Source organism: Loxodonta africana, chromosome 5 (genome assembly GCF_030014295.1).
Source record: "Loxodonta africana isolate mLoxAfr1 chromosome 5, mLoxAfr1.hap2, whole genome shotgun sequence".
Taxonomy (NCBI): domain Eukaryota; kingdom Metazoa; phylum Chordata; class Mammalia; order Proboscidea; family Elephantidae; genus Loxodonta; species Loxodonta africana.
The window spans coordinates 157,627,102-157,652,252 of record NC_087346.1 but is presented as its reverse complement, the minus strand read 5'-3'; the positions used below and the strand labels follow the sequence as shown (position 1 = coordinate 157,652,252).

General features: G+C 44.8%; 1 protein-coding gene across 1 annotated transcript in view; it reads left to right on the top strand.

Annotated features, from left to right (window-relative positions):
- Window positions 1-25,151, top strand: part of POLN (DNA polymerase nu) — a 236,393-nt gene that overhangs the window by 93,825 nt on the left and 117,417 nt on the right. The window contains exons 6-11 of the mRNA XM_003411340.3: window positions 2,003-2,160; window positions 5,303-5,371; window positions 9,118-9,178; window positions 10,201-10,265; window positions 17,602-17,685; window positions 18,007-18,102. Of these exons, the coding sequence (XP_003411388.3) occupies window positions 2,003-2,160; window positions 5,303-5,371; window positions 9,118-9,178; window positions 10,201-10,265; window positions 17,602-17,685; window positions 18,007-18,102 (533 nt within the window). The remainder of the gene's footprint in view (window positions 1-2,002; window positions 2,161-5,302; window positions 5,372-9,117; window positions 9,179-10,200; window positions 10,266-17,601; window positions 17,686-18,006; window positions 18,103-25,151) is intronic.

Below are 25,151 nucleotides of genomic sequence, written 5' to 3'. Positions count from 1 at the left end.
CACTTAATTGTGCTCATGAGGAACCTGTAAATAGATTAAGAGGCAGTCGTTCAAACAGAACAAGGGGATGGTGCACAGTTTATAGTCAGGAAAGGTGTGCGTCAGGGTTTTATCCTCTCACCATACTTATTCAATCTGTATGCTGAGCAAATAATCTGAGAAGCTGGGCTATATGAAAAAGAACAGGGCATCAGGTTTGGAGGAAGACACATTAACGACCTGCATTATGCACAAGACAAACCTTGCTTGCTGAAAGCACTTACGATGAAGATCAAAGACACAGCCTTCAGTATGGATTACACCTCAACATAAAGAAAACAAAAATCCTCACAACTGGACCAATAGACAACATCATGATAAACAGAGAAAAGATTGGAATTGTCAAAGATTTCATTTTACTTTGGATCCACAGTCAACACCCATGGAAGCTGCAGTCAGGAAATCAAACTATGCATTGTATTGGGCAAAAAAACCAAATCTGCTGCAAAAGACCTCATTAAAGTATTGAGAAGCAAAGATGTCACCTGGAAGGCTAAGGTGTGCCTGACCCAGGCTATGGTATTTTCAGTCACCTCATATGCTTATGAAAGCTGGACAGTGAATAAGGAAGACTGAAGAAGAATTGACGCCTTTGAATTGTGGTGTTGACAAAGAATATTGAATATACCGTGAACTGCCAAAAGAACGAACAAACCTGTCTCGGAAGAAATAAAACCAAAATGCTCCTTAGAAGCAAGGATGGCAAGACTATGTCTTACATACTTTGGACATGTTATCAGGAGGGATCATTCCCTGGAGAAGGACATCATGCCTGGTAGAGGGCCAGTGAACAAGAGGAAGAGTCTTAAGGAGATGGATTGACACAGTGGCTACAACAATGGGCTCAAGCATAACAACGATTGTGAGGATGGTGCAGGACCAGGCAGTGTTTCATTCTGTTACACTTAGGGTAACTATGAGTCAGAACCGACTGGAGGGCACCTAACAACAATGACAACACGGGTCTATCTTCATTCTTTTGAATGTGGAGATTGTTTTTCCAGCATTATTTGTTGAAAAGACTATTCTTTCCCAGTGCAATGGTCTTGGCACCCTTGTTGAAAATCATTTGACTGTAGATGTTTGGATTTATTTTTCTGACTTTCAAATCTATACATTGATCTATGTGTCTGTTCTTATGCCAGTACCACATTGTTTTGATAACCATTGCTTTTAGTAAGTTTTGAAATCGGGAAGTGTGAGTCCTCCTGCTTTATTCTTCTTTTTCAGAATTGTTTTGGTATTCTGGGTCCCTTTCAGTTCCATGTGCCTTTAAGATCATTTCATCAGTTTGTACAATGAAGTCAGCTGGTATTCTGATAGGGATTGTGTGGAATCTGTAGATCAGTTTGGGAAGTATTGCTGTCTTAACAATGCTACATCTTCCGATCCATGAATATGGACCACCTTTCCATTTATTTAACCTTCCTTAATTTCTTCCAACAATATTTTGTAGTTTTTAGAGTGTAAGTTTTGGTCTTTTGTTAAATGTATTCTAAGTATTTTTTCTTTTTGATGCTATTATAAATGGAATTGTTTTCTTAATTTCATTTTCCCATTGTTCCTTGCTTCTAACTGTATAGAAACACAATTGATTTTTGTATCTTAATCTTGTACGCTGCAACCTTGCTGAACTCATTTACTAGTTGTAATCTTTCAACATATTCCTGAGTGATCCAAAATCCAAATTAATTTGGTATCCCCCACCCTTTTTACTGGCTATTTGGATTTGCTTCTCTAATGCATCTCCATGTTGAGATCAGTCATGCAGTACTAGATTCACAAAGGTCACTCTTATCAAAAGTTTTAAATTCTTGAAGAATGATGTAGCGTCACTTTGGTGCTGTGCTCTGCTAGTTTAAGGGGATGGTAATATTCATTTTAATCTTAACAACTTTATAAAAGTGGGAAAGAATTACAGTTGTTCATTTTTCTTAGGGCTAATTAACCTTTTTCTCCTCAGTTGCTGGTTTTGTAGGGTTAGATCCCAGAATTGCTGCATGGCTTATAGATCCTGGTGACACTGTGCCTTCTTTTGAAGATTTGGTGGCAAAATACTTGGAAAAATCCATCACAGTTAAAGTAAACAGCACATATGGAAACTCGCCAAGAAATATTGTGGTGAGTTGTTTGGATGTAAAGTTTTATCAGCCTTAATACAACCCTGATTTTTTCTGAGAAACTTTTTCTCCTTCATAAAAAAATTCATAGATAGTCTAAAAGTAAAAAGAACATTACTAACATTACCTTTACATTTCTTTGGCACAACCATGTCTTTACCCGGGCCCCTGTGGTGGAGGGCATTGAATGAGGATGAGTTTTTCTATTCCTTTGTTAAACCTGTTCCTGGGAAATCCAGTTGCCAGCGCGATTCTTTTGAACAGTTTCTGGTGTCGGAGAATCACCTGCTGCATGAATGGGGTGCTACTCATTTAGAAACCCCGAGTGTTGGTAGGAGCTGCCCTGGGTGTGTCTCTCCAAGTGCTCACCTATTGTTGGTACACGCGCTCATTCAAAACCACAGTTTGGAGAAGAAGGGTGCTCATAGCTCCTAGAACCGTGCCTGGAGCCTAAGCGAGGGGGATTTGACCTGGCCCACGCAGGCCGTGGCGGGAGAGGCACTCCCGTGGGAACAGCATGGGCTGCAATCAGGTTTGCTTATTTCAGGATTCAGAGTTGTGAATTAACAGCTGTGCACTGACAGCAGTGCTAGAGAAACACGCAGAGTGCCGTGGGAGCACAGAGGATGGGCTGTATGGTGGGACCTGGCCACTCTGAGTGTCAGCCCCTGGGTCTCACAATGCCCTGTGAGGTTGGTGTTTGTATCAGTTAGCAGCTTTGGGCTGAAAACCACAGAAACTCACTCTGCCTTAATTACAAATTGAGGAGAAGGCTATGGGGTAGCCCACAGAATAAGAGGAAAGAAGAACCAGGCCTTGGGAAGAATAGGAGCCAGGCAGTGCTGGGGACTTAGGGAGCAGGAGCTGAGAGGCATGGTGCCAACGCTGAGCCATGACATTTTTATCCTTGTGTCATTTTTGTCCAAGATTCCCATTTTCAGCATTTAGCAAGTGTCTCATTTCCCTCACTTGTGTCACGTGCCCACTCCATTCACTGCTGTTATCAGTCAGGGTTCCACCAGAGAAACAGGACCAGCAGGATGGTTGGATTGCAAAGAACCGGCTCACTGGATTGTGGGGGCTGGCTTAGCTGTTTGAATCGATAAGGCAGCCCAGAAGGCTGGAAACTCTCGGGCAGCAGCTGATGCTCCTCAGGAAACCTCAGTTCAGCTCTTAAGCCCTTCAGCTGATTGGGTAAAGTCTGCTCAGATTATTGAGGACAGCTTTTCATAAAGCAGGGCTTCGAACTGGTTTGTTCCAGTTCGAACCCCTGCTGAGAATTTGCATTTCTAACCAGTTCTCTGCTGAGAATTTACGTTTCCACCCCAGATATGCTGAATCAGAATCTACACTTTTTACCAAGATCCTCAAGTGATTCTTATGTATAACTTCTGGAAACTTGTTAGAAATGCAAATTCTCAGCAGAGGTTCGAAGGAGAACGAACCAGCTCCAAGCCCTGACATGAAGCCATCTGATTGTAGTTGTTAATCACATCTACAAAACACCTTCACAACAACACTTGGATTGGCGTTTGACTAAATAACTTGGGATGTGGCCTAGTCAAGTGGACACATCAAACTGGCCACTGCAGCAGGGGAGGACAGGGCGTCTTGACTAGCAGTCCTAGCCAGATCCCATGCTGTTGGAGAGCAAGTGCCCCAAATAAAAGTTGAGATATTACTACTAAAATAAGGGGTTGTCCACCTCAGTATTATCAGTCCCAGTTTACAGATGAGAAAACTGAGGTGCAGAAAGGTTAACCTTGGCCAAGGTCAAGTGGAAGTGATGATTCACATGTTGGATTTCTGACTTTAAAGTCCAGTTTCATGTGACAGGCATGGGGAATGGCTGCAAGAAACAAAAAAATCAGCTACCAGAGGTTGTATTCTCTCCCCCGGTAATTACTGTGCAGTGCTGTCGGGGACTGTCAGAGCACTGTCAGCTTGTGCGCTGCTGGAAACTTCTCCATGAGGCCCCATGTCCACACTCCAGGCTGAAAAGGGGCAGCCTAGGATGAAGTTCTGCTTATATCTTATTGGCCAGAAAAGTGTACCATACCACTAGCTGTGAGGAGGGCTGGGCAAATGGGCTTTTACAGCTTCTATCCTTGCCTCCTCTACTGGGTCTCTTTCTGACTAGCTGTTCGTAGAGATTGAAGACCAGAAGAATACTGAAAAACAAATGCTGGGATATGTGCAGCCAGCTCTTGGCTCATTGTGTGTGGGCATGTGTGGGTGTGATGTGGGAGTTCTAATCTGAGCCCTTTAGCAGAGAAACAGACTGACCAGCCTAGCATCTGGGGGGTCATTGGGCAGGGTGACGTGGTCCACAGGTGGTCCTGGAGCTCTGTGTCAGAGGGGTGAGAGAGAGAAGATGAAGTGTTGACAGACTGTGTATCATCCCATCTATTTTTTTCATCGGTTGAACACAGACCCTCTTTGCTGATTACCCAGGGCTCCTGTGTTTGTCCATTCTAGAGTAAGGTGAGATGGAATGGGTGGATGTGGACTTGGGGTGGTAGGCCTCCTGACTCCTTGACTGGTTGTATGTGGGTTGCAGGCGGTGGAACCAGGTCCTCGTCCTTCTGTGTCTAAAAAAACTGAACCAAATCCACTGCCATTGAGTCGATTTTGACTCACAGCAACCCTGTAGGACAGAGTAGAACTACCCCATAGAGTTTCTAAGGCTATAAATCGTTACAGAAGCAGACTGCCACATCTTCCTCCCACGGCGTGGCTGGTGGGTTTGAACCTCCAACCTTCTGGTTAGCAGCCAAGCGCTTTAATCATTGAGCCACCAGAGCTCCACCCTCTTGTGTCTGCCACTGTGTAATCATTGGACCTTGCATGTTTAACCTCCTATGGTTCTATTTCTTAGTCTGCAAAATGAGGAAAAAACATTGGGTTGGGGAGAAAAGGTCAGGCTACTGATAGATTGCACTTCCATCATAAAAAGTACACTTCACAGCTCTGGAACTGGCCGACTTCAGGCCATTGGTGTTGATGCCAGCAGAGAGATAACACCTGGCCTGCGAGGACAGGTCACAGTCTAGCTAGAAAGCCTGTCTGTGAGTGTACCACTTCCTAGATTGTGATGAGCACTGCTGCCAAACCTAATTTTTAATGCTTTCCTTCTTTTCAAGAATCAGAATGTGTGTGTGAACCTGAGGATACTCTACAGCCTTATGATGGACCTTTGTTCTAAACTGAAGGCAAGATATTTTCATCATCATATTTGGTTTACAGGAACTCCTGCCTACTCTCTATTTGTGTTGTTGTCTCATTCACCTTTAGACTCACAAGCAACAGTACCTCCAGGGTCTTCTCATTCACCTTCAGACTCACAGGGAGCAGTACCTCCAGTGTCTTCTCATTCACCTTCAGACTCACAGGGAGCAGTACCTCCAGTGTCTTCTCATTCACCTTCAGACTCACAGGGAGCAGTACCTCCAGTGTCTTCTCATTCACCTTCAGACTCACAGGCAGCAGTACCTCCAGTGTCTTCACATTCACCTTCAGACTCACAGGCAGCAGTACCTCCAGTGTCTTCTCATTCACCTTCAGGCTCACAGGGAGCAGTACCTCCAGGGTCTTCTCATTCACCTTCAGACTCACAGGCAGCAGTACCTCCAGTGTCTTCTCATTCACCTTCAGACTCACAGGGAGCAGTACCTCCACTGTCTTCTCATTCACCTTCAGGCTCACAGGGAGCAGTACCTCCAGTGTCTTCTCATTCACCTTCAGACTCACAGGGAGCAGTACCTCCAGTGTCTTCTCATTCACCTTCAGGCTCACAGGGAGCAGTACCTCCAGTGTCTTCTCATTCACCTTCAGGCTCACAGGCAGCAGTACCTCCACTGTCTTCTCATTCACCTTCAGGCTCACAGGGAGCAGTACCTCCAGGCTCTTCTCATTCACCTTCAGACTCACAGGGAGCAGTACCTCCAGTGTCTTCTCATTCACCTTCAGGCTCACAGGGAGCAGTACCTCCAGTGTCTTCTCATTCACCTTCAGGCTCACAGGGAGCAGTACCTCCAGGGTCTTCTCATTCACCTTCAGACTCACAGGCAGCAGTACCTCCAGTGTCTTCTCATTCACCTTCAGACTCACAGGGAGCAGTACCTCCAGTGTCTTCTCATTCACCTTCAGGCTCACAGGGAGCAGTACCTCCAGTGTCTTCTCATTCACCTTCAGGCTCACAGGGAGCAGTACCTCCAGGGTCTTCTCATTCACCTTCAGACTCACAGGCAGCAGTACCTCCACTGTCTTCTCATTCACCTTCAGGCTCACAGGGAGCAGTACCTCCAGTGTCTTCTCATTCACCTTCAGACTCACAGGGAGCAGTACCTCCAGTGTCTTCTCATTCACCTTCAGGCTCACAGGGAGCAGTACCTCCAGTGTCTTCTCATTCACCTTCAGGCTCACAGGCAGCAGTACCACCAGTGTCTTCTCATTCACCTTCAGGCTCACAGGGAGCAGTACCTCCAGGCTCTTCTCATTCACCTTCAGACTCACAGGGAGCAGTACCTCCAGTGTCTTCTCATTCACCTTCAGGCTCACAGGGAGCAGTACCTCCAGTGTCTTCTCATTCACCTTCAGGCTCACAGGGAGCAGTACCTCCAGGGTCTTCTCATTCACCTTCAGACTCACAGGCAGCAGTACCTCCAGTGTCTTCTCATTCACCTTCAGACTCACAGGGAGCAGTACCTCCAGTGTCTTCTCATTCACCTTCAGGCTCACAGGGAGCAGTACCTCCACTGTCTTCTCATTCACCTTCAGGCTCACAGGGAGCAGTACCTCCAGAGTCTTCTCATTCACCTTCAGACTCACAGGGAGCAGTACCTCCAGTGTCTTCTCATTCACCTTCAGGCTCACAGGGAGCAGTACCTCCAGTGTCTTCTCATTCACCTTCAGACTCACAGGGAGTAGTACCTCCAGTGTCTTCTCATTCACCTTCAGACTCACAGGGAGCAGTACCTCCAGTGTCTTCTCATGCACCTTCAGACTCACAGGCAGCAGTACCTCCAGTGTCTTCTCATTCACCTTCAGACTCACAGGGAGCAGTATCTCCACTGTCTTCTCATTCACCTTCAGACTCACAGGCAGCAGTACCTCCAGTGTCTTCTCATTCACCTTCAGACTCACAGGGAGCAGTACCTCCAGGGTCTTCTCATTCACCTTCAGGCTCACAGGCCGCAGTATCTCCACTGTCTTCTCATTCACCTTCAGGCTCACAGGCAGCAGTACCTCCACTGTCTTCTCATTCACCTTCAGGCTCACAGGGAGCAGTACCTCCAGTGTCTTCTCATTCACCTTCAGGCTCACAGGCAGCAGTACCTCCAGTGTCTTCTCATTCACCTTCAGACTCACAGGTAGCAGTACCTCCAGTGTCTTCTCATTCACCTTCAGACTCACAGGGAGCAGTACCTCCAGTGTCTTCTCATTCACCTTCAGGCTCACAGGCAGCAGTACCTCCAGTGTCTTCTCATTCACCTTCAGACTCACAGGGAGCAGTACCTCCAGTGTCTTCTCATTCACCTTCAGACTCACAGGCAGCAGTACCTCCAGTGTCTTCTCATTCACCTTCAGGCTCACAGGCAGCAGTACCTCCAGCGTCTTCTCATTCACCTTCAGACTCACAGGCAGCAGTACCTCCAGCGTCTTCTCATTCACCTTCAGACTCACAGGCAGCAGTACCTCCAGTGTCTCTGAATGTGAAGGAAGATAAAACACTGTGTTCGAAGGCCAAATTAACCCACATTTCACTCATAAAATGGTAGTTCAGAATGATAAAGATTTCCATAGACTGAAAACAAGTGTAACATGTAAATGTAGCACTTTCCCAAATGAAACCTCTGCTTCAACTGGAATGTTTCTGATGCCACCGTGAAAATAAAAGTTGAGCCCTCATTTTAGTTAATAGTAAAATGGACCAACTCAACTGAGACAGAATCTCATGGGGAAGCTGATGGCCTTTCAAAAGAGCAGTGGAGAAACGTTGACTGAATGGGCTGCTTTCAGAGGCAGGAGCACAGTTAGGGAACCAGCAAAGGATGGAGAAGCATCCAGGGACTGCTGTAACCAGACGCTTTTCACCCCCCAGGATCCATGGGAGAGCTGTTAAGGGAAGCCGGAAGCTGGGGAAAGCAGCATCCATGACAGAGGGGCAGAGGGAGTAAGGAGTCAGAGGGCCAGAATATGGCTGCGTGCTAGGAATGTGGATGTGCAGGGAGATAGAAAACCCACCTTTTCTCCCTCCTCCTTCCAGTCTCCTTCTAGTGCTTCCAATTGGGCAAAAGCCACCAGAGAGCCACAGAGTCCAGGTGAGGTGGTCTGGAGGGGTCACGCACACCCTACCCCCGGGCCCTGAGCAGGGCATAGGAATGGTATGGAGAGGCAGGCAGAGCACTGAGAACTCTCAGAGCTCAGCTGAAAGCAGACAGTGCAGGAAGAGGCCACAGACCCTCTCAGGCAGCAGCAGGAGAGAGAAAAGATGGAAATGCTGATAAAGAGCATGGGAGTTTTCATGCTCTTGGATGAGATGAACTAATATAACCATTCAGTTTTCACAAATTATCAATAAAGCCAATGCAAAACCAATGGAAATTCTAGCTAAATTTTTGGGAAATTCAGTAAACCCATTCAGAAATTAAAATGGGAGACTAAAAGCCCACAAATACCTAGATCTGCCTTAAAAATGAGAATAAAGAAAAGTGGGGGTGGGGCTTGCCCTACCTGGCATTTCTAGCCTTGTAACAAAAAAAGGACACTTGAAGGAAATGAGTTTTGTTAAGAAAGAGGAAGGGAGAGAGGAGTGGACGTTGGATAGGAAACAACCGTGTTCACTACGGCAATTGCCTTAATTTTTGCCCAATGGAATTAAGTAAATTAAGTAGGCTTTTCAGCAAAATGCAGATAGAAATAAGTAACGTTGATATTATTACATTCTGTGAAACAGGTTTATGGTTTATGGCAACTATTTTGTACTTTGGAGCTTCCTCTGATACCAATTTTGGCAGGTAAGGTAACTATAAAGATGAAGTATATTCACTTTTTCTAGAGAATTCTTGAAATTGTTTGAGAACAGTTTTTTCTCCCTTAAATTACAGTGAACCTGTGAAAGCTGGAACTCGCCACGACTGCCTTGTTTTTCTGGCTCTTTCAAATTTTCCACTTTTGACAGGGTGCAGCCTTAGCAGTTTTCTTTTGCTTATTTTGGTAGAAAATATTTTAGTTTTCTTCCGCTGACAGGTTTCTGCCTTACACAGGTTTTAGCTTCCACAGGTTTTACCGTATTTAGGGAGTAGCAAGCTGTTTCTTTTCCCTTTCGGCCACATGAGGGGTCAGACTGCCTCCTCTCTCGGGGTCTAGAGGCCTAGAAGTTTCTGACATTGCAGTTGTACAGAGTCCCTTCTATAGTGTGAGGTTGTGCTGGGTGTTCTGGCTGAGAGGCAAACGCCACGTAATTCCCACACTCCTGAGAGGCAGCGGGGCCAGGAGAGGAGGCCTCTCTGGATACTTTACATGTTAGTAGTTGTCTCTCATCCCTAATTTTTATGCTTCTAACTCTCCCTTTCTTAGGGTGATGGAGTCTTGGAAACTTCCCTAGAGGAATATTGTAGGGCTTAATTCTGTCTTTGCCTCTGTAGTGTCCCTGGCCTCCCCAGGTCTTGCTGTGAACCTGGGGTAGCAGAGCTTCACCCAGTGCCTCTGCAGCTGTGCTGGCCTGTAGAGAGATTCTCTGTTCAGTGTGTGCCTCCCTCGCCCACTCCCACCTATCCCGTGGTCAGAGCAAGGGCTCAAACTCTAGCTCTGTCAATGCTCTGAGTTCCTTACCTGAGCTCTTGTGTTCTCACTGTCAAACGGGACTAATCATAGACATTTTGCAGACGTTGGCACATAGTAGGTGCAAGGGAAGCGGTAGTTGCTATCATTATTGTCTTCTTTGAGGCAGTGAGGTTTAGTTCTTGCACTTTAGTCTTTTACTAAGAAATGATTTGTTAATGTAATGCAAATATTATGTTTGGTTTTTGAATCACAGTGATGGAAAGCCATAAGATTCAAGTAAACAAGGAAGAAATGGAGAGGACTTCAGCTCTGCTTGGGGTAAATATTTCAGACTATTCTGATTTGTAACTTTCTCCTGCATAGCTTTCTTGGTTTGTTTTCTGCCTGCTCTCATTACAAATAACACTACATCCTTGAGCATGTCTCCTGTGCACATGGACACGTGCTTCTTTAGGGTACCAACACAGAGTTCAGCTGCTGGGGCACAGGGTATGGCGTTGCTCAACTTTGTTAACATAATACCAGATAGCTTCCATAGTTGCAATGCCAATATACACACACCTACATGCCAGTACACACACCTACATGCCATATACACACCTACATGCCATATACACACCTACCAGAAGTGTGCAGGAGAGGGCCTGTTGTTGCACAGCCTCACCCACACCACGTGTATCAGACTTTTACGTTGTACTCATTTGGTGGGTACATGGTAGTATCTCACTGTGGGTTTTGTGTGTGTGTGTGTGAACTATTTTTATAGTGCTTTTATTAAATCCTGAACATTACATTTGGTTTATATATAAAACTATACTAGCCATAAAAAAATAAGACAATTATACAGTCATGTGCCACATGCCATCCATTTGGGGCAATGTCTGTGGAAATGTTTAAGGGAAAGCAAATCTCCTTTTGTTTATTATTTCACCCTAATGTTTTTAAAGACCCCAAACACCCAGAGTGAAAGAGCGCCGGGGCTCCAGGGCACATCCCAATTCCTGCAGTGCCTCCTTCTCCACCTCCTCATGCTCCTTGCCCTCCTTTTGGCTTCATTTACCTGCCCAGCAGCCATGCCACCATTCACTCCCAGTGCATGGCAGCACCCGCTGTGGCTCCACTCCTGCTGCTGGTGCTGGTCACTGTGGTTTTTGTTTCCACTTTCCTGATTACTAATAGGTTGAATAGCTTTTCAGATCATTACCGGCTATTAAGACTGTCTCTTTTGTAAAGGGTCTATTCAAGCCTTTTACCCATTGTTATATTGAGGGTTTTGTCTTTCTCTTGCTGATTTACAGGACATCTACAAATATGCTGGATACAAGTCTGTTACGTGTACCTTCTCCCTTTTTATTTTCCTAATGGTGTCTTTTGATGAACAGAAGTTCTTAATGTCAATGAAGTCCAATGAACCAAACGTTTTAAAAATGTTTAGTCTTAGTGCTAAGATGTCTTTACCTGTCCCACGGTCCTGAAGGTTTTCTTCTACAAACTGCATCATTTTACTTTTCACTTTTGGCTTATCATCCATTTCAGATTAACTTTTGTATATGGTGTGAAGTACAGTTATGTTTTCTTTTCATGTAGATTTTCAGTTATTTCAGCACCATTTGTTAAAACACCATTGTTTTCCCCACAGAATGGCAGAGCCTGAAATATTGACTGTTTGGCCCAGTCTATGGGGAGAGCCCTGGTGGTCCAACGGCTAAGCACTTGGCTACCAGCAGAAAGGTCGGCCGTTTGAACCCACCAGGCACTCCGCGGGAGAAAGGTGTGGGCAGCCTGCTTCTGTAAAGATCATAGCCTTGGAAACACTATAGGGCAATTCTACTCTGTCATATAGGGCCACTATGAGTCAGAATTGACTCAATGGCAGTGGGTATAATTGGTGGCACTGTAGTACAGAAAACCACAGTGACACCAATTATACCCATTGCCGTTGAATTTTGGATAAAAATTGCAGAAGTTTATTGCAAGCAAAGATTTCAGTTTGAACTGGGAACAGCACAGCTCATTGAGATGAGGCAGTGGTGTTCGAAGACAGGGTCTGAATCAGGGATAATTATACTGCTACAGCTGGCATCAGCCACAGGTTATTCTTGATTGGTGCGTCTCTGATTAGGAAAATGGGAGGTGAGATCTGGTGATGGGGGGGGTTGAGGTACCTTATTGATTGAGAGGGTATAGCTGCAAAACATTGATTGGTTACCAGTTATTAATAACTATGGTTAGAGATTCCCCCACACATCTGTCAGTTTGTCATACTGTGGGGGCTTGTGTGTTGCTGTGATGCTGGGATTGATGCCACCAGTACTCATATACCAGCAGGGTCACCCATGGCAGACAGGTTTCAGCTGAGCTCCTAGACTAAGATAAACTAGGAAGAAGGACCCAGCCGTCTACTTCTGAAAAGAATTAGCCAGTGAAAATCTTATGAATAGCAGCAAAACGTTGTCTGATACAGTGCCAGAAGATTAGCCCCTCAGGTTGGAAGGCACTCAAAAGATGACTGGAGAAGAGCTGCCTCCTCAAAGAAGAGTTGACCTTAATGACGTGGGTGGAGTCAAGCTTTCGGGACCTTTGCTTGCTGATGTGGAACAACTCAAAATGAGAAGAAACAGCTGCAGACATCCATTAATAATCAGAATGTGCAAAGTATGAACTAGGAATCTAGGAAAATTCCTAGTCATCAAAAATGAAATGGAACGCATAAACATCAATATCCTAGGCATTAGGGAGCTGAAATGGACTGGAATTGGCCATTTTGAATCGGACAATCATGTGGTCTACTATGTCAGGAATGATGACTTTAAGAGGAATGGTATTGGAGCCATCGTCAAAAGAACATTTCAAATTTCAAGATCTATCCAGAAGTACAGCAGTGTCAGTGATAGAATAATAGCCATATGCCTACAAGGAAGACCGGTTAATACGACTATTATTCCAATTTATGCACCAACCACTAAGCCCAAAGGTGAGGAAATTGAAGATTTTTACCAACTTCTACAGTCTGAAATTGATTGAACATGCAATCAAGATGCATTGATAATTACTGGTGATTAGAATGCAAAAGTTGGAAACAAAGAAGGACCGGTAGTTGGAAAATATGGCCTTAGTGATAGAAATGATGCCGGAGATTGCATGGTACAATTTTGCAAGACCAATGGCTTCTTCATTGCAATTACCTTTTTTCACCAGCATAAATGGCAAATATACACGTGGACCTTGCCAGATGGGATACACAGGAATCAAATTGACTACATCTGTGGAAAGAGATGATGGAAAAGCTCAATATCATCAGTTAGAACAAGGCCAGGGGCTGACTGTGGAATAGACCATCAGTTGCTCATATGCAAGTTCAAATTGAAGCTGAAGAAAATTAGAACAAGTTCATGACTGAAGACCAGACAAGTTGTGGAATGACATCAAGGATATAACATGTGGAGAGAGCAAGAGGTCATTAAAAAGACAGGATAGAAAGAAAAAAACAAAATGGATGTCAGAAGGGACTCTACAGCTTGCTCTTGAATATTGAGTAGCTAAAGCAAAAGAAAGAAACAGTGAAGTCAAAGAGCGGAACAGAGGATTTCAAAGGGTGGCTCCAGAAGACAATGTAAATTATTATAATGCCATGTGCAAAGACCTGGAGATAGAAAACCACAAGGGAAGAACATGCTCAGCATTTCTCAAGCTGAAAGAACTGAAGAGAATTCAAGCCTCAAGTTGCAATATTGAAGGATTCCATGGGGAAAATATTGAACAATGCAGAAAGCATCAAAAGAAGATGGAAGGAATACACACAGTCATTATACCAAAAAGAATTTGTCGATGCTCAACCATTTCAGGAGGTAGCACATGATCAGGAACCAATGGTACTGAAGGAAGAAGTCCAAGCTGCACTGAAGGCATTGGCAGAAAACAAGGCTCCAGGAATTGATGGAATATCGATTGAGATGTTTCAACAAACAGAGGCAGTGCTGGAGGTGCTCACTCGTCTATGCTGGGAAATTTGGGAGATAGCTACCTGGCCAGCTGACTGGAAGAGATCTATATTTAAAAGGGGATCCAACTCAATGTGGAAATTATCACACAATTTAATTAATATCACACTCAAGTAAAATTTTGCTGACGATTATTCAAAAGTGGCTGCAACAGCATATCGACAGGGAACTGCCAGAAATTCAAGCCAGATTCAGAAGAGGACGTGGAATGAGGGATATCATTGCTGATGTCAGGTGGATCCTGGCTGAAAGCAGAGAATACCAAAAAGATGTTTACCTGTGTTTTATGGACTATGCAAAGGCATTTGACTGTGTGGATCATAACAAATTATGGATAAAATTATAAGGAATGGGAATTCCACAACACTTAATTGTGCTTATGAGGAACCTGTACATAGCTTAAGAGGCAGTCATTTGAACAGAACAAGGGGATACTTTGTGGTTTAAAGTCAGGAAAGATGTGCGTCAGGGTTGTATCCTTTCACCATACTTATTCAGTCTGTATGCTGAGCAAATAATCTGAGAACCTGGACTATATGAAGAATGGGGCATCAGGATTGGTGGAGGACTCATTAACAACCTCTTTTAAGCAGATGACACAAACTTGCTTGCTGAAAGTGAAGAGGACTTGAAGCACTTACTGATGAAGATCAAAGACTACATCCTTCAGTATAGATTACACCTCAACATAAAGAAAACAAAAATCCTCACAACTGGACCAATGAGCAACATTATAATAAATGGAGAAAAGATTGACGTTGCCAAGGATTTCATTTTACTTGAATCTACAATCAGCACTCAATGGAAGCAGCAGTCAAGAAATCAAAACACACATTGCATTGGGCGAATGTGCTGCAAAAGACTTCTCTAAAGTGTTGAAAAGCAAAGATGTCACCTTGAACACTGTCATGGATTGACTTATGTGCCCCCAAAAATGTGTATATCAACTTGGTTAGGCCATGATTCCCAGTATTGTATGGTTGTCCTCCATTTTGTGATTGTAATTTTATGTTGAGAGGTTTAGGTTGGTATTGTAACGCCATCCTCACTCAGGTCACCTCCCTGATCCAAGGTAAAGGGAGTTTCCCTGGGGTATGTCCTGTACCACCTTTTATCTCTCAAGAGATAAAAGGAAAGGGAAGCAAGGAGAGAGTTGGGGACCTCACACCATCAAGTATGCAGCACCAGGAGCAGAGTGCATCCTTTGGACATGGGGTCCCTGCACCTGAGAAGCTCCTTGACCAGGGGAAGATTGAAGACAATGGACCTTCCTCCAGAGCTGACAGAGAGAGAAAGCCTTCCCCTGGAGCCAACACCCTGATTTTGGACTTGTAACCTACTAGACTGTGAGAAAATAAATTTTGTTAAAGCCATCCCCTTGTGGTATTTCTGTTATAGCAGCACTAGAAGACTAAGACAAAGACTGAGGTGTGCCTGACCCAAGCCATGGTGTTTTCACCTCATATGCATATGAAAGCTGGACAGTGAATAAGGAAGACCAAAGAAGAATTGGTGCCTTTGAATTGTGGTCTTGATAAAGAATATCAAATGTCCCATGGACTACTAAAAGAATGAACGAATCTGTCTTGGAAGAAGTACAACCAGAATGCTCCTTAGAAGAAAGGATTTCGAGACTATGTCTCACATACTTTGGACATGTTATCAGGAGGGATCAGTCCGTGGAGAAGGACATCATGCTTGGTAGAGGGTCAAGGAAAAAGAAAAAAAAGGACTACCCTCAATGAGATGGATTGGCACAGTGGCTACAACAATGAGCTCAAGCATAGCAATGATTGTGAGGATGGCACAGGGCCGGGCAGTGTTTCATTCTGTTGTGCCTAGGCTTGCTATGGGCTGGAACTGATTGGACAGCACCTAACAACAACATTGGGACTTGCCTTCTTCCAAACACTGCCGCCATGTTAAGAAGCCCAGGCCTGCTGGCTGAGGACACTGAGTCCACAGGCAGTCAGAACCAACCCCAGATATGAGTGAGACATTAAAGGAGGCCAGCCTTGCCAGTCAAGCCCCCATGACTGTGACTGCAGGAGCAGCCAGCCGAACCCCACCTGCACTGCTGACCCACGGGTCGGCAAAGGAAATAATGCCTGTTTGGAATGTGTCTTATGCAGCAATAGGTAACTGATAGAACCTGGCTCTACTTCCTCTCTGGATAGGGCAGGTTTAGTCCCTCCTTCCCGGCAGGACCCACCTGGGCTGCTCTCCTGGCCACTGGACCTGGTGCCTAGCTGGGCCCTGACCTCTGCTCTGCTCTCTGCTTTGCATTCCTCTCCCATTTCTGCTCCTCAGAGATGTTTATTGTATTTTTTTGAGCCTGTCTATGTCTTCGTTTTTCTCTGTTTGTACTTCATCCGTTACCAGTCTGTGTTTACACACAAGGAATGCATTAAAGTCGAACTTACTGTGCCATTTTCACTGGAAGCCCATTTCTCTCTTACGTTCTTTGAGGTCACACAATTTGGTAGTGAAATTGTAGTTTCCTAAGGGCATGTCTTATTTCTGAAGGGATTCACTGTCTCTTTTCATGCTTTGTTCCTTGTTTTTCTTTTTATTGTTTGTTTGACTATAGAATTTTGGTATAGTTTAACTGAAGCAATAGTTTCTGGTTTTTTGTGTGTGTGTGTGTAGTATTATCTTTTTTGTAGGGAGTCTCTGGGTGGAGCAAATGGTTAAACTAGCGAAAGATTGACTGTTCGAACACACGTAAAGGTGCCTTCTGGCGATCTGCTTCCAAAAGTCACAGCCTTGAAAACCCTACGGAGCAGTTCTGCTGCACTCATAGGGTCACCATGAGTCGGGATTGATTCAACAGCAACTAACAACAACAACAAATTTTTGTAACATACATGTCCCTCTCCTAATTTCTCTGTTTGTTAAACCTCTTTCAGAATTTCTAAGGCTGTTCTCGTTCACTGAAGAGTAGAATGGAGAGGACGTTTCCCTACAGACTTGGTTGATGTCATCTCTTCCCCCTCTCTTCTTTTGTTCCTACCTTTTTAAAGTCCTGCTCTTATTCTACCTTTCTCTCAACCAAAATGGAATGGGAGGTCAGTTCAGCAGGTCTTAACTGTTCTGCTCAGCACTTTATGTGTCAGGTGGATTAGAACACTCAACGGTATGTTTGGGTTTGTCATCTGGGCTGTCCACACCTTCCTACTCCTTTATCCAGGCTGTGGGTTTGGTGTAATTTTTCCAACCTTTACCCATTCATTTCTCCCGGTGAACTGCTCTCTCTCTGAGGGTGGGAAGGTGCCACCTTGTCATCCCTGTGGTTGCCAGTCAGCTTGGTCTTAACTCTTCTGCCTCAGGACAGTCTTTGCAAATCTTGAAGCTTGTGGTGTGATGTTGGGCTCCTTTTTCTCTAGAAGGAGAATTACTTCTTTTTCTCTCTCTTAGTGTATTATTTACTATCTTTACATCTTTGGTGTTTTTTCCTTAGGTTTTGGGGAGGGTGATTCCATGACCTTGGGTGTTTCCCCATTTTGTATTTTTACTTTTGAAAGTCCATTTTGGTAAATTGTAGATTATTTTCATTCTATTAAGAGCTTTTGTTGTGCTGGGAATTATTTGATGAACAAATTAAACCATTTTGAGATGTTTAATTGACGGTATTGGGTTTATCACATTCACAGTCTCGTCTCAAGGAATTGGAACAAGAAGCTCATTTTGTCGCAGGAGAACAGTTTCTTATAACAAGTAATCATCAGCTCCGAGAGGTACAGCTCCATTTCAGCTCTTTCCTCAAATGTATTATTCGGGGATTAGAGGGCGATTGTATTCTAATTTTGTAAGTATAATTTTATATTGATGACCTGAACGGTCTGCAAGTAGTTCATGTTCTCTCACAAGGAATGAGCACACTGAGATTCATTACTTCAAAGCTTTTCAATCCGAGAAGAGCACTAAATCAGAATTGAAGCATTTTGTAATGTCTAATCAGGTGTGTCTTTGGCTGGTTGCTTTAACTCTGTGATCGTAATGTTCGGTTTCTCTCAAATCTGGAATGTCTCATCGTGTGCCACTTGCTTTCACTGAAGATCCTGTTTGGCAAATTCAAGCTGCACCTGCTGTGTCAGAAGAAGACGCTTGCCAAAACTGCACTGCAGAAATCCCCGTCCACCTCTGAGGCCGTGGTAAGGTTTGAACAACGTTCTTTTTCTTCTACAAATGATAACATGCCTACAACACGTGTGACCTGGTCTCGGGCTGCTCTGGTCCCACAGGAACAGCCCCCACCACAGACAGTTTGGGTTGGTTGTTTCCTCCTAAGGCCCAAGGCTGCTTTCCTTTCCGTGACCCAAGGAGGACCAGGCAGGCAGAAAAGCTCTCCAGAAGCACTTAATTGTCTTGATTTCCTGCAAAAGATCATTTAGTAGGATTTGGCTCTGCAAACCACATTCTTGCCTATCTAGTCACTCCCTTTCTCTTTCATGCACCAGCAGGTGACCAGAGAAGGAAAACATTGCCAGTTCCCACCTTTCTCCAAATTTATTTTAGAAAAATTTAGCTTCCGTTTCCTTGAGAGGAATAAACCTTTAAAAAGATAGAGAGTGGTGAAATTCTACCCTGTTAGGATCGCAGAGTATAAATAATATTCAGAAGCTGGTGGGTAATATCACTGAGGAAACACAGTGTGGTGATCGGTAGTAAGTGGACTGATGTTAATTTGGCGCGAGTAAGAGATCACAGCTCCACGTGTGTGCATTTGGTGCCCCCTGAGCCTTTGACTTTGCAGGAAGAGGTAAGTTTTCTTCTAGACTCCTCCTCTGTCATTATCGTCTCTCCAAGCACCATACTTTTCCCTTCCGCTTCAGCCCTTTTCCAGCAGGCTTTGAGTACATGGTCCTCACGGAGCCCCGCTCACTGACCTTCCCTAACACCTGGCCCTCTGCCAGCTCTCGGTCATCATTTATGGAGTGAACAGAAGATTCTTGTGGACTGATGGTTCCATTGAAGGGGAATCGGAACCACTCCCTTCCAGAGCCTGCTCTTCAAGGCGTCCTCATCTCAGTGAGCAGCCCATCATCCTCCCAGGTCCTGGGGAGGCGGCACAGAGCACAGGTGTCAGTCAGCCATGGCCATGGCATGGGTATAGCCAAGTACTTGACTGCTGTCTGCCTCAGTTTTCTTATCTATAAAAGAAGGACAATCATAGTACTTCTCTTACTGGAATCTCGTGAGGATTTAGTGTGTGTGTGTGTGTGTGTGTTTATAAACAGTACTTAGGATAATACCTGACACATAAGCCATCAAAAAGCAATAACTGTTGGCTATCAGGAGCCCTGGTGGTGTCATGGTTAAGTGCTTGGCTGCTAACCCAAAGGTCAGCAGTTTTAACCTACCAGTTGCTCCGTAGGTGAAAGATTGGCAGTCAGCTTCTGTAAAGATTACAGTCTTGGAAACCCGGTGGGGCAGTTCTGCTCTGTCCTATAGCGTGGCTATGAGTCAGAATCGACTTGACGGCAATGGGTTTGGTTTTTGGGTTTTAGTAGCTAATAAGGAGCCCTGGTGGTGCAGTGGTTAAGGGCTCAGTTGCTAACTGAAAGGTCAGTGTTTCAAGCCCACCAGTGGCTCCACGGAAGGAAGATGTGGCACTGTGCTTCCATAAAGATTACCCAGAAAAAAAAACCCAATGCCATCGAGTCGACTCTGACTCATAGCGACCCTATAGGACAGAGTAGAACTGCCCCATAGGTTACAACCTTGGAAATCTATGGGGCAGCTCTGCTCTGTCTTACAGGGTCACTAGGAGTTGAAATTGACTGGGTGGCATTGGGTTTGTTTTTTTTTATTGGCTGTCATAATTAATGATTCCGTCTAAAAACCTAGGAGCCAGCCTTGATTTTCTCTTAACCTCACCCCACAGCAGGGCTTATGATCTCTACCTAAAAGGTATGTGTCTTGAGTTTGCCTAGTCTGTGAGTCATCAATGTTACCACTCGAGTCTTCACTCAGGTTACTCCAGAGCCTCCTAACTAGTCTCCCAGCTGCTAGTCTCACCCCTGCTAGTCATTCTTCATATGCAGGCAGAGTGCTCTTTTTACAAACATTAATAAAATCATGTTATTCCCCGACTCAAGCTCTAGTGGCTTCCCATTGCACTTAGAATAAAGTCCAAGCTCTGGAGCACGTCCAGCCAGGTGGTGGGCCTAGCCCCGCACCTCCTCTGGCCGCACATCCCTCCTCTTCCTTACCCCTGTACCCAGCCTTCTCTTCTTGAACTGAGCACACTTGCTGCTGCCATAAGCCTTTGCACAAGTGATTTCTTCGGTCTGGAAGGCTCTTCTCACAGCTTCTGCACTGGTTTCTGCATGCCAGCTTAAATTTTGTTTTCAGAAGGGCTTTTTGTGGCTACCCAGACTACAGTAAGGCCCTCAATCATACCTGTTTCTTCACCCGGATTTCTTGTCTGCACAGGATTTATCATTACCTAAAGTTACTCCAGTAGAATAGAGGCTGCTCAGGTGAAAGCCCTCGCTGGACTTGCTCACTGCCTCCGCAGAGCTAGGGTGGCCAGTACTAGCACATGCAGGCGCTAGCATAAATATCTGTGGTTGCTCACAGGACACTGGGCTGCAAGGAGCTCCTGGGAGCAGAACCCCCCATCTTGCTGGAGAAACTGGCTTGGATTTCAGCACCTTCTCCCTTCTCCCCCCAAATTGCACTAGTTATTTCCCTGAAAAGGTCAGCTGTTCAGCAGACGCAGGCAGTACACCTGAAAGTTCCAGCAGTAGGAGATGCCTGTGAAAGCCAGGAACTCCCTCCTGCAGTCTGGACTGGAGCTGGGGTGGGTCTGGGCTCTTACTGCCACAAGCACACTTCATTTTCTGTCTGGGCACCAGCTGGCAGTGTTGCCCTTTTGTTTGCTGCTCCTTTAGCTATTCCAGGCCACTGATAATGTCAGAAGGAAATAAAACTCTCATCTGTTTTTGATGTGTTTTCTTGTAACAGAATTAAGACAATTTGACCTAAATTGTTTTTCACAAAGACATAGTGAACATAAATCGTATTAGCTTTACTCTCTTATTTTAACTGAACAAGTCATGCTATTTATTTTGCACATTTAAGAAATATTAGTTTTTATCCGAAAAATAACATGCCCATGACTCAAAATTCAAAATTAAGACTCTTCTCTCGGCTTCCCTCCAACCTCTCTGTTTCCCTTCTCAGTGTTACAAGTTGCTTCGTCTCCTTCCACAGTCACCAGGTGCACACACAGGCATCTTCAAATGCAGATCTTTGTTATCACACAAATGGCAACACCTTATTGCACCTTGCTTTTCCCATTTAATTTGGAGATGGTTCTTGGAGATAATGCTACCTTATATTTAAAAGCTGGCTGAGTCTTTTTTGGTGGAGGAGAAGGTTGGTGATGGCAGTTGTTATGACCTTTGCTTGTGACGATAAATCAATTATCTCTTTCTCATCCCAAACTGACTTAAAGCAAAAGATTGTTAGCTAAAGGCTCAAAAGTAATTGTTGGAAATTCCTTTTCAAATGTCTTTCTCTTTAATGCCCTCTCTTTTTCACCCTAATATTTAAATTCCTGTTTCTCAAATTGAAATCACACTGGGTGGTTAGCAATAGACAGTGTGTCAAGGCTAAGGTACTCGTCCCCGCACTCCCACCCTACTGCCACGCCCTGAGGTGACCGGCACTAAAGGTCTGATGGTGTCCTCCCCTACCCCTGGCTCATCCTTACCTGTGTAAACACGCATACAGGTACACAGGAGTCATTTGTGTTCAGCAGAAGGGTTTATTTACAATTTATTATTCTGTAGTTTGCTTTTCTTACTTGAAAATGTGTCTTTTCTTACTTAAAAGCAACCTGACAAGACAGGAGATAGAGATCCCCTTTTCTGTCTTTTCTCCCTGTGCTCCCACACAGAGACATTTTAACTTAAAAGACATTTCCACACAGTATTATTCTGTTTCCTCTGGCAGTCCATTCCTTTCTCCCCAGCACCATTGGCTCCCTCTCTATGGGAGCAGTCCTCTCAGCAGCACATACCCCCTTGACTTCACAGCCACCCTGCTGCCTGCAAAGAGAGCTATCCTTTCAACACCCGAGTCAGGACCTTCCATCTGCTTAAAATTCTGCAGTGGCTTTCCATTTCCCTCACAGTAAAGCTGAGATCCTCCCAATGGCCTGAAAGACTCAATGGCCTGCCTCCTGTCACCTCCCATTCTCTTTGTCACCATTCTCTCGGCTGTCCTGGTGTGCACCAGGCGCTCCAGCCTCAGGCCCTTTGGACATCTTCACTTCCTTAGGCCCCTGCTCCCTGCTACCTTGTTAGGAGAGCCTTCTGGAAACACCTTCCTTAACATCACATCTTCTCCCACCCCTCCCCAACACGTCTGTCCTCCATCTCCCCATTGGCTTTCCTCCATAGCATTAGCATGGTCTGGTGTTATCTAGGTTCCATGCATGTAGTTGCTTAATGCTCAGCTCCCCTGACAAGATTTAAGCTCTAGGAGGCATGGATTTTGTTTTGTTCATGGGGTATTTCCAGTGCCTAGAAAAATGCCTGGGACATAGTTGGTGCTCAGTAAATCTTGAATGAATCCCTCAAGTTTTGATACGTAGCATTCTTCTCATTTGCATTGGGCAAATCTACTGCAAAAGACCTCTTTAAAGCATTAAAAAGCAAAGATGTCACCATGGTGTGCCTAACCCAAACCATGGTATTTTCAATCGCCTCATATGCATGCAAAAGCTGAACAATGAGTAAGGAAGGCGGAAGAATTGATGCTTTTGAATTACAGTGTTGGAAAAGAATATTGAATATACCATGGACTGCCCGAAAAATGAACAAATCTGTCTTGGTAGATGTACAGTCAGAATGCTTCTTAGAAGTGAGGTTGGCGAGACTTCGTCTCATGTACTTTGGACATGTTATCAGGAGGGATAAGACCATGGAGAAGGACATCATGCTTGGTAGAGGGTCAGCGAAAAAGAGGAAGACCCTCAACGAGATGGAGTGACATAGTAGCTGCAACAATGGGCCAAACATAGCAACGATTTTGAGGATGGCGCAGGACTAGGCAGTGTTTCCTTCTGTTGTACACATGGTTACTATGAGTCAGAACCAACTTGACAGCCCCTAACAACATTTTTCTCATTGTTTAATTCCAAATATTTTCTCATTTCCATTATGATTCTTCTTTGACCATTGAGTTGTGTTTGAGATGAGTTTTAAAATTTTCAAATGTGAGCAGGCGGAGCCAAGATGGCGGAATACATAGACACTTCCATCGAGCCCTCTTTACAACAAAGACCTGAAAAAACAAGTGAAACGAGTATATGTGTGACAAGCTGGGAGCTCTGAGCATCAAAGGCAAGCTTAGACAACGAAATGAGGGGAAGGGGAAGGAAGAGACCATTCAGAAGCGGAGAGAAGTTACCGGACCTGAGTCGCGGGGAGCCCTCAGGCACCGTTCGTAGCGGCGGCAGCAGTGGGCTGGTCCTACCGTTCGGCCCCAGTTTCCTCATGGAGAAGCAGCCAGCCACACAGCCCACTCACACCTCTGGAACCTGAGGAGAAGGGTGCTCTTGGCAAAAGCTAAGTACTTGCGTATATTTTACCGCGCCCCCCCCCCCCCCAAGCCAGCTTCAGCGGCTGAATCCCTAGGCATGAGATAGGCCCTGGTGAGCACCTGGAGCCGCCCTCCTGGCCTTCGGGAAGGAAAAAATTTGCAGTTATGGGGGAAAAGATAATTTGCTAGCTCCGTTAACCAGGGGAGCTCAGGAGAGAAGCGGCTCCTGTCCAGGCATAAACTGTCCGTGGACCTTGAGCACCTTTCCCTTCTGCATGGACCTGTCTGGGCCTATTTTGGGAGAATAGGCCTTTGTTGGCAAACTCCAACCGTTTCAGCGGTGTGGTGGAGAGGTGGGTGTTTGACATTTGACATTGCTTTGCCTATTAAACAAGGTCCTCACCTACCTACATCAGGGACCTAAGGACTGCTGGCTTCACTTGGGTCGCCCAGCCACCTGTGACAGGGGTCCATGGATCACTGGTACCTCCCAGTCCTTACAACCAAAAACTTTGGGTGCCCATGGTCCCTCTGCAGAACCCACCCACCAGCACGCTCGAGGGAACAGAGACCTGTTTTTCTCAGAGACACTTGGGGATCGGTTCTCAGCCCACTGCCTTGTTCAGAGCGTGAACCCCTGCTGCAATCAGATACCAGAATATACGCCAATCACCCCTGCCCCTCTAAGACTGTAGGACAGAGCCTATACCACACACTTAATGATCAGCTACCTGGAAACCTGAGCTGAATTCATATAAGAAAACTGAATGGACTCCTAGACTGATATACCTGATAACAGCTCTAGCCAGCTGGGGACAGGACACCAAAGCTCCGAAGGCGAAAATAATCAAGCTAGCTCACTCAAGCAACCCATAGGGGTATACCAAAACAAAACAAAGCAAGCAGCTACGACACAGTAAACAAGCATAAACTAATACAATAACTTATAGATGGCTCGGAGACAACAGTCAATATCAAGTCACATAAAGAAACAGACCATGATCACCTCAACAGGCTCTCAAAACAAAGAATCCAGGGATCTTCTAGATGAAAGTGCATTCCTGGAATTACCAGATGCAGAATACAAAAGTTTAATATACAGAACCCTTCAAGACACCAGGAAGGAAATGAGGCAATACGCAGAACAAGCCAAGGAACACACAGATAAAGCAACTGAAGAAATTAGAAAGATTATTCAGGAACATAATGAAAAGTTTAATAAGCTGGAAAATCCCATAGACAGACAGCAATCAGAAATTCAGAAGGTTAACAATAACATTACAGAATCAGATAACTCACTAGAAAGTCAGAGGAGCAGAATCGAGCAAGTAGAAGCTGAAATTTCTGAACTCGAAGATAAATCACTTGGCACTAATGTATTTGAAGAAAAATCCGATAAAAGCATTTAAAAAAATGAAGAAACCTGAAGAATCATGTGGGACTCTATTAAGAGAAATAACCTATGAGTGATTGGAGTACCAGAACAGGGAGGGATAACAGAAAATACAGAGAAAATTGTTGAGGATTTCTTGGCAGAAAACTTCCCTGATATTGTGAAAGATGAGAAGATATCTATCCAAGATGCTCATCAAACTCCACATAAGGTAGATCTTAAAAGAAAGTCACCAAGACATACTATAATCAA